General features: G+C 41.0%; 1 protein-coding gene across 1 annotated transcript in view; it reads left to right on the forward strand.

Annotated features, from left to right (window-relative positions):
* SORCS3 (sortilin related VPS10 domain containing receptor 3) overlaps positions 1-16,288 on the forward strand; it is a 564,006-nt gene that overhangs the window by 423,634 nt on the left and 124,084 nt on the right. Inside the window, exons 8-11 of the mRNA XM_056849278.1 lie at positions 6,599-6,688; positions 8,718-8,897; positions 14,080-14,226; positions 15,416-15,518. Coding sequence (XP_056705256.1) covers positions 6,599-6,688; positions 8,718-8,897; positions 14,080-14,226; positions 15,416-15,518 — 520 coding nt within the window. The remainder of the gene's footprint in view (positions 1-6,598; positions 6,689-8,717; positions 8,898-14,079; positions 14,227-15,415; positions 15,519-16,288) is intronic.

Raw genomic sequence — 16,288 nt, forward strand, 5'->3', positions numbered from 1 at the left:
GGCTAAATGATTTTGCTCCATTACACATCCAAATATGTAGAAATTAATGTAGAAACCTATAAACCTATAAAATGATAAAGCCTTACATTCAGAGTAGAATCACATTCTGGAAATCTAATGCTCTGAAAAACAGGCTTCCCTTTTCTCACTCTGTCAAAGGCACAGCCTTGTCTATTGCAGATCAGATATGATATCTCTGTGCATTATGGCTAGCCTTAGTGGTGCCTTTGAATGACAGATTCTCTATAGAAATATGCCACCTTCTAGAGATGATATGATTGCTGGGGGTATTATTGATGCTATGGCAATATAGTATGTTGACATTTCAAAGGAAGAAAAAAGAAAACATCTGAGATGGGATTTTTTGTATGTTTTATTAGAAATTGGAAATCTTAAAAGCCAGTAAATGTTTCATATAGTAAAGAAGAATGTGGTGTATTGTAGCATCTCAAACCCTGTGTGCCTGCCAAAGCAAGCACTACTGAATGGAAATTTCACCAGTCTCAGAATTTTCATAATGGAATCAGTGGTTTTTATTCCCAAACTGCTATCAGACCCATGAGAATTATAAAATCCAATTATCTCTAGAATGGCCATGACCAGGAGGAAACAATTAAAATCATTGCTGAGATTATTTACTTATTTAAAACATTTTTATGCTGCCTCTCCAGGAACCTGCCAGAAGCATCTTACAAAACAGAAGTAATAAAAACAAACATTAAAATATATTAATCAAAATTCAGCATTTAAAAGACTATCTGAGCCTCCCAGCAGCAGTTAGGTATTTTTAGCTGATCAAGATAGGCAATTAAACATTTAAGCTATAAAACTACAATGTCCTGGTTGCATTCATTCATTTCCTACTGAAAGCAAGCAGCCTTCACAGAAGTTGGTATTGTAGAAGTGGAAAGTTTCTGTAAAGCTTTTGATGAGGAAGAACATTCCATTATCTGCTGTCTATTTGCTTATTGTCATCATCACTGGAGCCTCTTAAGGGTAGAACTGCTACCATTTTTCTTTTTGTCATAAAAAGAAACTGGAGCAAATTCCTTCTTCTTTGAAACATCTGAGAAGCTTCAAAATAAGCTGGAAATAAAAAAATAATAATTTAGTTTTTCAAAGGATGATGGTGGGGAAACTTACCAAAGAAGTTAGAATCATTTCACTGAGATGAGCCAAGTTTTGATCACTACATGAGCATAATCCTTAGGAATATCAAGCACATTTTGCAATATTGATTTTCATTGCAGCATAACTGTTACTAGCGGTGTGTAACCCATAGTGGGTTATAAATCTCTAGTATCAGTCATGCTGCAGCCAAGATCAGTATTGCTAAGTTGTACATTATCATAAAGACATGGTTTCATAGGAAATGAGATGTGCTGTTTCCTGCACACACAGAAAGATTAAGCCTGCTCTCTTTATTCACCTGCTTACATTGGCTCAGTATTGCTTACTTGCTTACACAGTGTGGGGTGTGGGGAGGGGAAAGATACCAGTCCTTTTCAATTTTTTGTATAAGAACTGAAGTATTGAGGCAGGTGCCATATAGGAAAGTGCCATATTGCTGTTCATGTTAAACCAGTGGTTCACAGACATTTTAAAATTCCAAATACAAGTACTTTGCAATGCTGGAATCAAATTCTACTGCCACTTTGCCATACACAAGCAGTATTACATATATACATTCTACTTCACATTCAGAACAAAATCAGTAGTGAGTATTTGTAACAAGTAAAATAAAAAAAGATAATGCTGCCAACTCATCTGAATTGATTAGAAAGCTCCATTCTCTCCTAGACTCTTGCGGGCTGCTCTGGACCCTTTTTGTTTCTCTTCAAAGCACAATTATATAGCAGTAGAACCTCATTTAGCCAGACCTTTCTGTACAAGGCAAGTTATGTTGCTGCTTGCTCTCTTCTGCAGTGGGAGGAAACTGTTTGCCACAAGGCAGATGGAACTTTATCTGCAGCTAGTAGAAGGGAGGGGGAATAAAATAACACTTCCTAATTATAAACCGAAAGTTATTTTGGTATAACGAGCAACAAACAAACAAACTAAAAACACCTTGTACTGGCTGCTGTTTATGAATTATCTACATTTAAATTAAATTATAAATTAAATCAAATTTTTAAACGATTAAATCTATATTTTAAAAATTTAAATTGTTGTACAATTATTTATTTATTTAAAATATTTGTATACCATCTCTCCAATGTTTTGTTTGAGGCAGGTACCAAAAAGTATATTGAAGTCATAATAAAACCAGCAGACACAATATAAAACTATAGAGCAGCAGCATAAAAAACAATCATGCAGTAAAATTGTCTTATCAAAGAATATGAAAACATTAAAATAATGCCATCACATACCTTTTTAAAAGCTATAATTTGGGCTGTGTATTTGGTAAAACCCGAACCAAAAAATACTGGAAAAAAGCCATTTCGGTAAATTTCATGTTCAGGTTTACCGAGTCCCTAAAGCTGGAGAGGATGGCAAATCTGAATTGGCTTTCTGTGGCTCCTGGGGGACATTTTTGCAGGTAGAGCCCCCAAATTTGCAGCTCCATACCTTTCCATTCAGCTCCATACCTTTCCAATCTTACTTTACCCCATCTGAGATGGGCATTCTTGAGAGCACGTTTTGATGCACTCCCTTCAGCTGTTCTTCTGGGTAGATTTCTAAATCAACCCAGAGAGATGAGAAAATGCATGTGTACAGCAAGAGCAGAGGAGTCCTTGTCACATACTCTATTATATTGTGAACTCTATGAGGAATTTAGAAGATCTATAATTGAGCCCTGGTTACAACAATATGGTTATTTGCATCAACCTATAATGGAAGAAAGATTAATTATCCAGTTTCTGCTTGAAGATAAAAACCCTGTTATTTCTTCTGATGTAGCTAAATTTTGCTGGAAGGCCATTATTAAAAGGAATGATAAAAAGAAAAGAGTTATACTATTAGTGACGTATCAGATGAAGAGTGAAGGGTGAAGCAATGCACAATATATAATATACAATGTTAATCTGGTACCCTATCATGTTGATGGTGTGTTTGATCAGTTTGTTTTTGGTTGTTCTGCTGTATTTTTCTTTTCCCTTTTTATTGTTGTTTTTACTGGTGTTGTATGGGTACTTGCACTGCTCTGTTGTTTTGTGCTGGCCAATGGCCATAACAACTAATATAAATGCAGCGTGGCTGCAAGGGACTCTCCTTGCAAGAACCCCCAAGTTTGGTGAAGATGGGATCAGGAGATCCGATTGTATGGGGTCTGAAAGGGGTCGCCCCCATCTGATTCTCCTCCATAGAAAAGTTAAGCAATAGTGAAGTGGCTGACTGGCTGTAGTCAGCTTCTCTGTTGTGAATGCGGCCTGTATTTTTCAATGGATGAGCCAGGAAACCCACTGCTTTAAACAATGGGCCATTTAAAGCAATTGCCACTTAAAGCCAGAAGTGGATGGGAAGACATGAAGCAGGACTTCAGATGATCTCAAGCAAGCAACTTCAAACATGGGTCTTTTCAGAATGGAACAATGATCGAATACATATCAGGTGAATTGTGGTTGGAGACTATGAGCGCAGTCCTGAAGGGGGGGTAGATCAGCAGTGGTCAGGAGCGGGGGAGCTGAACCTCTTCCTGGGGGTGGGAGGGGCTGGGCACACAGAGGCATGTGAAGGGCGTGGCCATGGCACAGCCCTCCAGATCACATGGGCATTCCCATGGCCATGCAGGACCCTGACCCATGCAGTGACATTTGGAGACAAGCAGGTGTGGCAGCTGCCGAGCCCAGATACGTCCCCTGGTCCCCGCAGCCAGCCAGCAACTGACAGCTGCTGGCACGCTTAGGGTGGCCCAGGTGACAATGCTGTGGAGGGCTTGGGGACCCACCAGTTGGGAGTGGCTACCTGCAAAATAAGAATGGGTTGGTATTGTGGTTTCTGATTGTGGCCTCCTGCACCCGGACCGCTGAGGATGGGCTCACGACCCCTGCCAAGGATTCCAGGCCTGCTTTCACCTCCCTGTTAAGGCAGTTGCGGCCCATGGTCAGGTGTAGAGAGAACCCGTAGCAGGGATGAATGGCTAAGGGGGAGGCTGGCAGCACCTTGGGAGAGCATGTGGCTCCTGGAATGTGCAAGGCCTGGGCAGCAAGGCAAGTCCATACAGCTGTTAGGAGAAAGGTTAGGCCCCTCTTCTTACCCGAGACAGCAGGCCTGGGAGCTGGGGTCCCAGAATGGTGCCTCTGCAGAACCTGAGAGAATGACCGGGGGAGCTTGGCCACACATCATGTAGACCTTGCTTTCCCAGATGGGTGTTAGTTCAAAGTGACAGGCCGGGTGTGGAGGGGGCATGCTCAAGTCTGTCACCACCGATGGTACAGTGCCCACCCTCAAGCCAAATCCCCCGAGTGGACTCATGCTTGGGTGCTAAACCCCTCCTTGCTTGAGGGACCCTCCACTCTGCATGCCTTGCGGTGGGTGGAGAGGCACAAATGTGCTAAGTCTGTACCTCGGGGAGCTTCCCTGCAGCATCTCGAGCCGTGCAAGCCTTACCTGTCAGAAGAGAAGTTTGACTGAAATGGTGCCTAAGAGGGCTTACCCAGCAAGCCAATGGCCTCCTCTATGGGGGCACGGCCATTTCTGGGATGGCCCCATTGGCCAGCCACTTGGTAAGATTCCACAGCCACCAGGGATCAGTGGGTGGGGCCATTGTGAGGCAGACAGTCAGCTTGGGAGGGAGATTGCATGGGACTCTGTGGGCTGTGCCAGGTAAATACCTGACGTGACTTTATGTCGCCAAAAGTGGGCATTCCTTTGCCGAAAGCCCTTAGGAATGGTACTAGTGCTGGGAACCCCCCAGAGACACCGCCTTAGGCGATGGTGTGGGCCTCCATGCTGTGCTGGTGCTGGCATGGAGATCGCAGCACTGCTCCTGTGATGGCACTCGCTGCCACCTCTTCGTGCTGGCCTAGCTCCTCTCACGCCGACGCCTGTGCCAGTTTAGATGGTGTAAGTAGCATTTACCTCAGCATGAACCTTTCCCTGCTTCCTAAGCCGATTTGCCCCCCAACCTCAGGAATGCACTGTTCGTTTCATTTGACAGGCAGTAATTATTTATCCTTCTGCCTTGTTTTATGTTCTATGATATACTTTTTTATTGATAGCAGAACAGCAGTAATGCTTTTGCCCATTTCTAGAAAACGTAATAAAAAGGAAGTATTTGCTTTCATGATGCAATAGAATCCTTTCCCTTAATTTAATTCTGCTGTTTCAGAAATGCCTTGTTTCACAAATTATAACATCTTGTTTTAGTATCTTCTTCATTAATTTTTTACTTGTCATTCACTATTTCAATTTCAAGTCACTTTTCATAACTTATAAGCTCATTATTTGGATATATATATATTGTCTTAGTAATATTCTGATGTGGTGTTTGTGAATTCCTTTTCATCTCCAACTCCATCTACTGATGCCCAGTGCACCATATCTAAAATGCATCTTTCAGATGTTTGTATCGTGTTCTTCTTTAAAACATGCAGTGATCTTGATTACTTGGCTTCCCTAGTCCAATGTTTCCATGTATTTTTATTTGCCGCATGCATTTTATTTCTACTAATGCATTTCATATGGTTTTCTTTTTCCTGCAGCATTACAGTTTTTCCACATATTTATCAAGAATGGCCTCTTGATTATTTTTGGAGGATCTTAGCTTAAGTACTAATGTATACCTTTTTGATATTTGCATTTGCCAGGGATGATGCTCATGTTAATGTTTGCAGAAACAGTCCTTCAGTTTATCAAGATGATTTGAATCCTATTGTATCCACAAGTATCTTGTCAATTGTCTGAAATGTGTGTCATCTGAACATGTAATGTGATAACTTTGTATTGTGTTATCTTTTTCATTAGCAGTAATGTAGACCCCTAATTGAACCAAAAGAGAATAATTACAAACTGTTCTTATAGAACATCCCTCTTTCATATTTATAATTACCCTTTTAATCCACTTGTTGACAGGTTTTTTCTTGTTTTATTCTGAAAGCAAAGATAGATTGTGACAACTGTGTTTTTCTTGTCCTGTGATCTGGTTATTTTTGAAGGAGAGATGGGATTGGTTTGGCATATCTTGTTCTTAAGAAATCCATGCTGGCTGCTAGCAATTTCCAAGAAGTGGTTACAAATTGATTGCTTTATAATTTGTTCTAACAGTTTTCCAGGTATTGAAGTCTGACTAATGAGACTATACTTCCCCAGGTTAGCCTGGATCCAATACTCAGGAAATTGTTAAAACAAATTATAAAGCAATCTATCTAGAAACCCCGTTAAGAAAAAGGCTTGATTTTTAGAAGCCAGTTGGATTTGTTATGAACGAGCCTATATTTTCTTTAATACTCATTTCAAGAAAGAAATAGAGACAGACAAATTCAGAATCACATGATTGTGATTAATGTACTGTCTAGTTTAGGATTCCAGGATTCTTTGAACAGTGGTATTGTATTAGTATTCTGAAACAAAAAAACTTACAAATTTGCCAGGGAATGACAAAATATGTGGTTAAATAGGCATTCATTGTTTCATATTTTGGGTATTTCTACAGGTGACATCTGGTGGAAGAGCTAATTATTATGTGTCCTACAAAAGGGAGCCCTTCACTCAGATAAAATTACCCAAATACTCACTACCAAAGGTAACTGTATCTCTTTATAAACAGTCTCAATAGCTATTTATTTATTTATTATTTTTAAAATTTGGATGTGATCTCCCTGTCAAGTAGCTTAAAACAGCTAAAAAAGCTAGGGAGCAGCAAATGCTTCCTATTTCTTTCTTTTTGCGTTCATTTATATTTTTGTCATTGGTTTCAGTTCTCTGATTTCTGTTGCTGTCTTTTTAGATTTGTCTGTGTTGAGTACATAGGTTGTGTTTTTAATATATTATCTATTCAGTATTTATATGTACAGTGTAGATCATGCATGGTTTATTGGTGCAGAATTAACATTGAATAGTGGTGATAGTCCTCTCTCTGCCACATACTTAACTTCTGAAGGTAGGCAAGCCAGGTGAAAGGGCCGGCAGTGATGATCTCAACTGGTGGGCAAGTTTGTACGAAGGAGTGTGTCACCTTTTTTCACTCACTAAAGAATCTCACTTTCTACACCTTCTGTCCTGCAGGTTCAGGGTTACAGGTAGATCAGGCAGTCACAGTTCGTCACCCATCTTGCCTCTTTTGAAATGTATACACCATTTCACATAAAAGGTCCTCTCTCTGGGCACTTTCATACATGCTGAATAATGCAGTTTCAATCCACTTTCAATGCACTTTGAAGCTAGATTTTACTGTGTGAACTGGAAAAATCCACTTGCAAATAATTGTTAAAGTGTACTGAAAGTGGGTTGAAAATGCATTATTTGGCATGTGTGAAAGTGCCCTGTGATTCACGCAAAAAATCACCAGACAGGGTAGCCAGTTCAGCATATCAGAATGCACACCTCTAGTGTGGAAGTTAACACAGGGAAGAATGTCAACAATATGTTGTGTCCCAGTTGTTGTGATATCAAAAGACCTGTTTCCTGGGCTTAGAATATAAACTACCAGGTCATAATCTTTACTTTTATCACACTACAACTTCCAATTTCTTTCTTGTGTCCAATTTCTTTCTTGTGCTAACTAAAAAAAGTACTTCCTTCTCTCCCTTTTGGCCTCTTTCACCTCCCAACTTACCTTCTGCTACCATTGGCCATCCATCTGAAGCAACTTGGAAGAGATTCTTTTTACTCTTAACCTCTTCCCTCTTCCCCCTTCCTCAGATATTAGTTATCCTAAAAGCTACATTTCCCAGGGTGCCCCAAGCCCACCTCAAGTACTGCTAAACAGTCTGCAGAGCATTAGAGGAGTGAAATAAAGAAGGAACAGCTAGGAAGGAGAGAGTTCATCTGCTGTCTGTCTGACAGGCAGGCAGGCCAGCTGCTTCCAGCACCACCATAGGGTTAGTAGGGAAGGGAAGACTCATTCTGAACAGGGCTTAGAAAAAAACCAAGCTTTTTGCTGATTTGTTTGACAAACAGGTCAATGTTCCTGACCTCAAATCCAATCCCACCTTTAGTCCAGAACCACAGTCTGTGAGGGAGGGTGAACATTTGGTTCTGGTAACTGCTAAGAGAAAGTACAGAGCCTGTACTGATAATGCTTTGGAGCAAGGACAGCTTGTTTCATTTGGTAGCCACTGTAAATCTGCACAAGATGAATAGAAACTTCAGCTCCTTTTTGTTACTGGAGGTTCTTTTGTTTTATTGAAACCTCAGGCTTACTGTCATGGCAATGTGAGCAAGGCTAGCTTGACAGCTGTGCTTTCTGTATCTTCTGGAGAGGAGGAGGCCTTTAGGCTCTGAGGCTGTGAATCTTCCAGGAACAATAAAACTGACTTGCAAACGTATAAATAAAAAATGAAGTACGATGAAACTCCTTCAAGGACTCTGGAATCTCTGTCCTTCTTCCCCCTCAACCACCCTGCAGCCATTTTAAAATTAAAAAACTTACAAATAAGAAAAGCCCTGAATATGGTAATTTATTGGCCTGGTCTAATGGAAAATTGTTTAACATCACCCATAACTCATGGTCCTTCCTCAGCTGTAGCATAAGTCATCATAATTGTTTTGTGTCCCAAAGGGCAAAGAAATACAAAGATTGGGGGTAATAAGCCTTTTATCTTCCTTAACAGGACATGCACATTATCAGCACTGATGAGAATCAGGTGTTTGCTGCCGTTCAGGAATGGAATCAGAATGACACATACAACCTTTACATCTCTGACACTCGTGGGATCTACTTCACCCTGGCCTTGGAGAACGTTAAACGCAGCCAAGGACTAGAGGGGAATATCATTATTGACCTTTATGAGGTATGCTTGGGGCAACCAACCCCTCTTCTTGTAAGGATAAATACCACTTCCCAGTAGGAGTGTCAGGTAATTAAAAGCATTGTTGTCCATCAGTTATTCTGTCAGTGAACAGATACATTCACAATTAAAAATTGTTGCAATGTGTCAATAAAGGTGATATTTTTGAAGCTAGGGAATACAAATTTAGGCTATTTTCCCAACTCACTTCCTCTAATTAATGATCTGTTCACTGAAAGCTTATCAAAATGTGAAGCACCATCTAAACTGTGTTGAAAATGTCATGCTGGCAATAGGTCTTGCTCAATTTGGGGGGGAGTATGAGAAAGAATTATTTCTCAGCAATACTACCTGACACCCCTTAACTGGAAATGCAAGTAATATATATCTCTATATACCAGTGCTGTGGTGGGGGGGGGGGGAAGGGATAACTGCTCCCAAACCATGTGTAAAATAAAACAGGAGACCAGTGGCATATGTGTTCATGAAAGCAAATGGGAGTTATTTAGCTTGGTGCCCATGTATGCAAGGGGCAGATAAGCAACCAGACTCTCTCCTCAGCCCTCTCCCTTCCACAGTTTTCAGCTGAAATCTGGTCAGAAAAGTTGGCAATTGTGTGAATGCAATTAAATTATGAAGTGTTTTCATGGACTATTTAAGCCATAAATAATGAATGCTGAAATCCCTCTGTCTAGCAGATCGCTTGATTCTGATGGAAAATTTGGCACTCCGATCATCATAAATGTTTAAAGTGATTTTGTGCAATACCCAAGGGAGAATGTTGCTGGACTTTTGCTGGCCTGATTCCATAAATGTGATCTGAGATTCTGCTTGGATCATGCTCATGAAATTCTACCTATAACGGTTATATGAATAAATACTTCTATGTGCTCCCAAGAGTACTTCAGAAAAGTAACTGGATCTCACCCTCAAGCTGGCCATGATGGTACTCCAGATTCTTTTCAAACTCCTGGAATTTTTGTCTATCAAAGACAGTGTTCTCATTCAATATCCACTGATTTGAGGGAGTATTTTAGTCATCAGGATTAAAGTTTCCACTTTCACCTAATGTAAAATCTCAAGGCAAATGTGGAGGTTCTAACTTGGGGGAAATGGCCAAAGAATTTCAAGGGGAAGAAAGGCAGCATAAATTAGTAATGTATGTGAATAACGAAAGAGATAATAAGGCTAAGTTACTATTATGCAGAAAAAGGGGAAAGCAATAGTTTTAGGAGTTCTGCTGCTAAAGAAGAATTCCTCAGGAGATGAGATGAAAGCCCTCTTACTGGTTTCTTAAGAAGCAATTTGTTTTTTGATAGGATATTTTGTGCTCACTTCCCCTGTGGATTTCAAAAAATAGGTCTCTGTCTTCACTTGGGCAGTGTCAGAAGCCTTTGTAAGAAACACTTTTTATATCTGAAATTACACTCATTTTTTTTTACCTTTTTGTGAGATGCTTTTCCATTTCTCTGCCAGAGAGGAGGAGAGGCATTTGATAAGTAATTCAGCAAGGTGATTGTGGTATAAATTATATTTCGGTGCTATAGAATAAGTCAAGTTGGTATAGGCTTTACAAAAAGAAATCCTAAAAGCAGACACACAGACGGTTTCTCCCAGCCTCTTAATTCACATCTTTGCTGGATGTTTCAACAGAGTAACTAGAGACAGGGGGTGGGGGCAGTTCTTGGTTTTAAGTCACTTCATATCCCCCAGACTTTTATCCTAAGTGTAAGAAAATGCTTATACTGTTATATTTGGGGGAAGACTTGAATCCCTACATACTGGAATCCCTTGGGTTGTGCCAAAGGTTTGCAACTTTCCTGCTGTTTTAAGCCACTCTAGATAGGGGCAGAAACTTTCTGTACTGGCATGATAAGATGATATTGCAATACACCAACACAAAATAGTTCTGCTGACACCTTTCATGGCCTGCAACATCAGGGAACTGTCTGGAGATGGAGAAATGCACTGGTACCCACCTCATTTTGGTAAGTTAGTGATGGGACCAGTCAGTTCAGTGTTTAGAATGTAAAATCTGGGTTCATCCTTCCCAGAGCAGAAGAGGATAGTCCTGTCCATCTCTGTGCTGGTCTTTCTCTCTTTTTCTTTTTTCCTCTCATCTTGGATGCTTGTCTCAGCATGACAGAGATGGCAAAACCTGGTGACTTATAGTTTACAGCATGCACCTGAGTTACCCAATACACCTTGCCACAGAAATGCATTCCCCAAAATACAATCCTGTACATAGTATTTACCCAGGGACGTAGGAGATTTTTGCACCCGTTCAGTGTTAAAATAGGGTTGGATGTATTGATTGTTTGATAAAAATGAAGCATGCTGGTGATGGAACATCAAGGCTGTGGCCTCCCTACACCTTAACTTCCTGTGATCTGTTGTTTCAAGTTTTTCATATTCTCCAAGCAATCCCACTGACTCCTTAATGGATACCAGGGAGCAAGTTAAGTTGTATGTGGGCTGGAGGGAAAATGTTGAAATGAATGACCCTGCCACAGGGTTCATGAGCATGTGCAAGGTCGAGCGCTTTCATCATCCCTGTTTAAAGATACATCTGCTTTCGGATCTTTTTTTGAAAGTTCTGCTCATATTTCTGAGTTTATTCTAAAGGTAATTTGAATTCAGACAGTAATATAGAGAGCTTTGAGAATGTGCCCATAAACATATTACTCCTCTACTGAGCAGAGGGTCAACATGGGAGGGTGCTTGAGATAAGCCTCAGTGCTTACTAATGCAGACTTCATGGCTGACTTTGAGCGAAAACGCATGGTCTCTTTATCCTCCTTTAATCCCTGTTTCAGCCAGGATTCAGCCAGGATTGAACGCATGCATTTCGCCTAATGTGCATTCGATCCTGACTAAAACAGCGATTAAAGGATAAAGTGACCATGCGTTTTCGCCCTTTGATTGTGCATGAGTCCTCAGTTTTGCTTGGTCCTTCCACAGCTTGGTCACAATGCTGCATGCTTCTTTAATAGAAAACCCACCAGGCAAGATCCTTCTAATGACATATATTCTGTTTTCTCCTGTGAAATCTCATTTTGTTTTCTTCCCCAGTGAAGCCAAGAAAGACAGTTTCCAGCCCAACCTTGTTAAAAGTAATTAACACATATGTTTGCCCATATGTTCTGAACCTCTGTGTTATGGTTAGTTGACATTTTGTTGTTAGGTTATCTGATCAGCCATGAATGACTGGGTTGATGCCATGGGTGGTAGAAGTGTGTGGCCATCACCTCAAAGTTTTGAGAAACTGTTCCTAGTAATAAATGTGGATTCAAAGGCTTGTCTGGTCTCCTACATTTTTCAGTCCTGCTGTGCCTCTGGATTACGCAACATAGGCCGTTTCCGCACCATTAACTTACAGCATATTATTCTTGTAGTTGATCTGTGAGGTTTGGCAGCGCATTCAAAAATTCTGTCCGCATGTCGCCTCTTTTGCCATTGTATTCTGCTTCCCAAGAATGTTTAACCTCTGTCCACACTCTACTAAAAAGAAAAACCTTTTCTCTGGGGAAGTGTGGCATTGTTTGTGATGTTGCATATGCTCCTCCTTGGCCCCATTCTTTTGTTTCTGAGCAGGTTTTGCAGAGATGGTGCACTGTGATTGGTCACTGCACCTGGGTTCCTTTTTTTGGAGCTCTTCATGAGTCCAACTCAAGCAAGCAAGAATTTTTAATAGAAAGAGGACTCGGCCCTCCCCAGCTTAAATCCCCCTCAGTGCATTCATGCCGCCACAGTACCTTCTCCCTCCTCCCAACCTTGTTCCACTCGAGGCGCATGCACACTTAGATCCTTTTTTTAAGTGTTTGTGTCATTGGGCAAATGTTAAAAAAAAGAGAATGAGAGGGGGTGGGCAGGCAGGCAGGCACATATGAAGCTGCCTTATACTGAATCAGACCCTTGGTCTATCAAAGTCAGTACTGCCTACTCAGACTGGCAGTGGCTCTCCAGGATCTCAGGCTGAGGTCTTTCACATCACCTACTTGCCTAGTCCCTTTAACTGAAGATGCAGGGGATTGAACCTGGGACCTTCTGCATGCTGAACAGATAATCTATCACTGAGCCACAGCCCCTCCCCCAGGCAGACAACGGTGCTGTCGTAATGGCAGCAGAGGCCAGTGGGGGAGCTCAGTCACCACATGCCCCTCCTCTTCTTCCATACATTGCCTCTGCTGCCTTTGGTACTGACATCTGCCTGCCCACCCAGATTGGCTGTTAACGGCTGTTATTCTCCACAGCTCAGGCAGACAGGCATGCACGTGTACTCCCTCCACCCTTTCTCCCCTCTCAGCACCATTGTAATGGCAACAGAGTCCAGTGGGGGAGCCAAGTCACCGCATGCTCCTCCTCCTCTTCCATACATTGCCGCAACATGAGTTAAGAAGCAATGTTGTCCTCGCCTCGGCTCCCCTGAGCCTTAACAGAAAAAGGGATGGTATATCTCCCTCTCCCCCCACCAGTCCAGACAAGGCAGTGTTTGTGTCTCGTCCCCCCACCCCTTTCCAGCTCTACACACATATAATGATACCTAAATCGACACGCAAATCATCAGGGAGGCTCATGCACACTCTAATGTTATTTCTTTAATTCATCATTTTGTTACATCATTAGTCCTAGTGCATTACATTAAAAAAATTAAATGCTGGGAAATGGCTGATTGGAGAATAGGCAAGGGGGAAGGGGAGGGGAAATGGGAGGGAGATGGGCTACAAAGTGGGTGTGGACAACGGAGGGGGAATGAATGCCGTCTCAAACATGTCCACACCTCAGGGGAAGTTGTCTTGGAAACAGAGTAAAGGGAAACATTGCTGTATAAGTGTTTGCTGATAACATGGACATTAAACAATTGCAAAACATTTCCAATACCAAACAGAGGGAAAATAGTGTGTACATACAACAATAAAACATTTCCTTAAAGGTTGTAAAAACTTGGTGCGGAAACAGCCATGATGTGGTCAAAAAACACTTGAGGTATGGAGGTGGCTTAAAAAGGGAGAAAATCTTTTTGCTCCCAACAAGTTTGAGTGCCTGCTTTAAATAACATCTTTGGCTCCTTATGAGCAGCTGCCAGTCTTCAGGATACTTTGCTGGCTGGCTGTTCACTACTGACTGTGCCTTGTTCTCTCCTACTCAGCCGATGTGGTTTTTCATCTCTCATCATTTTTCCTAGGTAGCAGGGATCAAAGGCATATTCCTAGCAAACAAGAAAGTGGAGAACCAAATTAAGACTTTCATCACCTACAACAAAGGGAGAGACTGGCGTTTGCTGCAGGCTCCAGATTCTGATTTCAGAGGAGACCCCCTACACTGTCTGCTGGTCAGTCGTGGAAAATTTCCAAGCTGTAATTGATGGACCCATAAGTAATTTTGGTCTCTAGCACCAATGCAAAACAAAAAACAAAAAACCTTTGTTGAAACCACTGGGATGCCTTAATAGGACCTGAACCACAAATCCTCCCCCCCAATTCTCATCAGTTATTCCTTTTTTCTCCCTTTTGGCTGATAGTGAAGTGAATATCTTAAACCACTATATGGTTTAACGTAATCAAGCCAGAAGGTACCATTATGAAAATGTAAATGCAGGTTGTATGATTGTCCTGAATGTTAGAAGATTGTATGATGACATGTCTTGAGATCATAATTATTTATTCACCTGTTTGTTTCCTCACCTTTTCAGAAGGTTTTGCATGGTTATCAAAAATTAAAATGGAACACCATTCATATGAACAAAATAATTACTAAAATCAGACTAAAGCAGCTAAAAATATTAAGTATGCTAATGTCAAAGCCCTAGCAGCATAACTCCTACTTCTGTCCCATGTGAAAAGTTATTGCAATGCTCCTGAATGGTGTTCAGATTTTAGCAAACCTTCAGAGTAAATTAATTCCTTCCTTGTAAGGTAGTCACTCATAATGGGTTTCTCCGGGCCTTCTGTATAGTTAGTGAACTCATGAGTATGATATCAGTTGGTTTTAGAGACTATGGAGACTTGTTAACAGTGGCTGCTGGGTTTGAGGTTCATTCCAAATATTTGTGGGAAGTACTAATGAAGCTACATATATTTCAAGATATTAATTTTCATAGCTCTGATCTAGCGAGGGCAATCTGTGTGTGGAAATGAGTTTTTGCATATTGATTACCTTTCAGGACTGTGCCTATAGGCACAGAAGGTGTTTGCATGGGGGGAGATGCATACTGTGCTCAGTTACCAAAAGGGCTGGCTCTGAGACCCCTGGTTGAAAGTAGCAGGTAGCTATTTCAGGAGTCTTCTTCTTACCAAATAGTCATGTCATATCTAGCAAGAGATTTTGGCATATAGCATTGTGTGTACAGAACACTACAGCATGCGAAGATCTTACAGTAGTTATGTGTGGGCTTTGGTCTTTTTTGCTGGTGTCATTGCATGTTATCAGGAAAGAGAGGAATGAAACCAGAAGGATAGCTCTCTCTGTGAATTCGAACGTATTTACAAAAATTACCCTCCATTTCTTCTCAATCCCTTCAGCCTTTCTGTTCCTTGCACTTGAACTTACAAATTTCAGAAAATCCTTATACTTCAGTCAGCATCTCAAGCAAAGAGACAGTTCCAGGACTTTTAATTGCTACAGGTAAGGAATTTGACCATTCTTATATATCTTCTGTTCTTGTAAAGTATCAAGTGAAAAAGTTGTTCTTGTGTCCATTGTCCGTAATCTATTAAAACACATCTCTCCCTTTCCATTGAACTCCCAAGAAAAATAATTATGTAGAATGTTAAAAGGTGAATCACTGAAGCAACATTTTACACCGGTGATTCCATTAATGCCAATTTTCAACACCTTGCAACTTCTGTTAACTTGTACTGCTTCATTTCTGTTCTTATCCTATCCCTCTTGTGAACACATGTAGAAGCCATTTTGCTCTGGCAGATTAAATAGTGTGCTCATGTTCTCCCTAAAGGTCCCAATCAAGAGACTGCATTGCTAGATTATAGTCCAGATGGGTCCTTGTTCTCAAATACTAACTAAAATATTCAAATTCTTTCTTGATGTGGAGGTGGATTGCCTTTAACACACACTGTAACCACATTTTCTAGATGTTGTCTCCTGTTATCAGGGATAGAGTCTTGCATTTTTTTTTAAATGAAAGCAGAGATCCTCATGATTCTTCTAACATGATTCTTCTCAACCTAACCAGATGTTCTAGTTGATTGAGTGCCCATGTTCTGTCTCATGCTATTTCTGGTGTCAGCAGCTCTTGCCTGTGAAATTGCATTGACCCATGCAGCTATGCATTACAAATATCTTGGACACTATCTTTTACAATTACTGGATGCCCGTTTGGCATATTGGGCTTGTCTTCCACATTTCACAGAATTTCTGCTTCACCCTAAAATATG

The sequence above is a fragment of the Euleptes europaea genome, chromosome 5 (assembly GCF_029931775.1).
Source record: "Euleptes europaea isolate rEulEur1 chromosome 5, rEulEur1.hap1, whole genome shotgun sequence".
Taxonomy (NCBI): Eukaryota; Metazoa; Chordata; class Lepidosauria; order Squamata; family Sphaerodactylidae; genus Euleptes; species Euleptes europaea.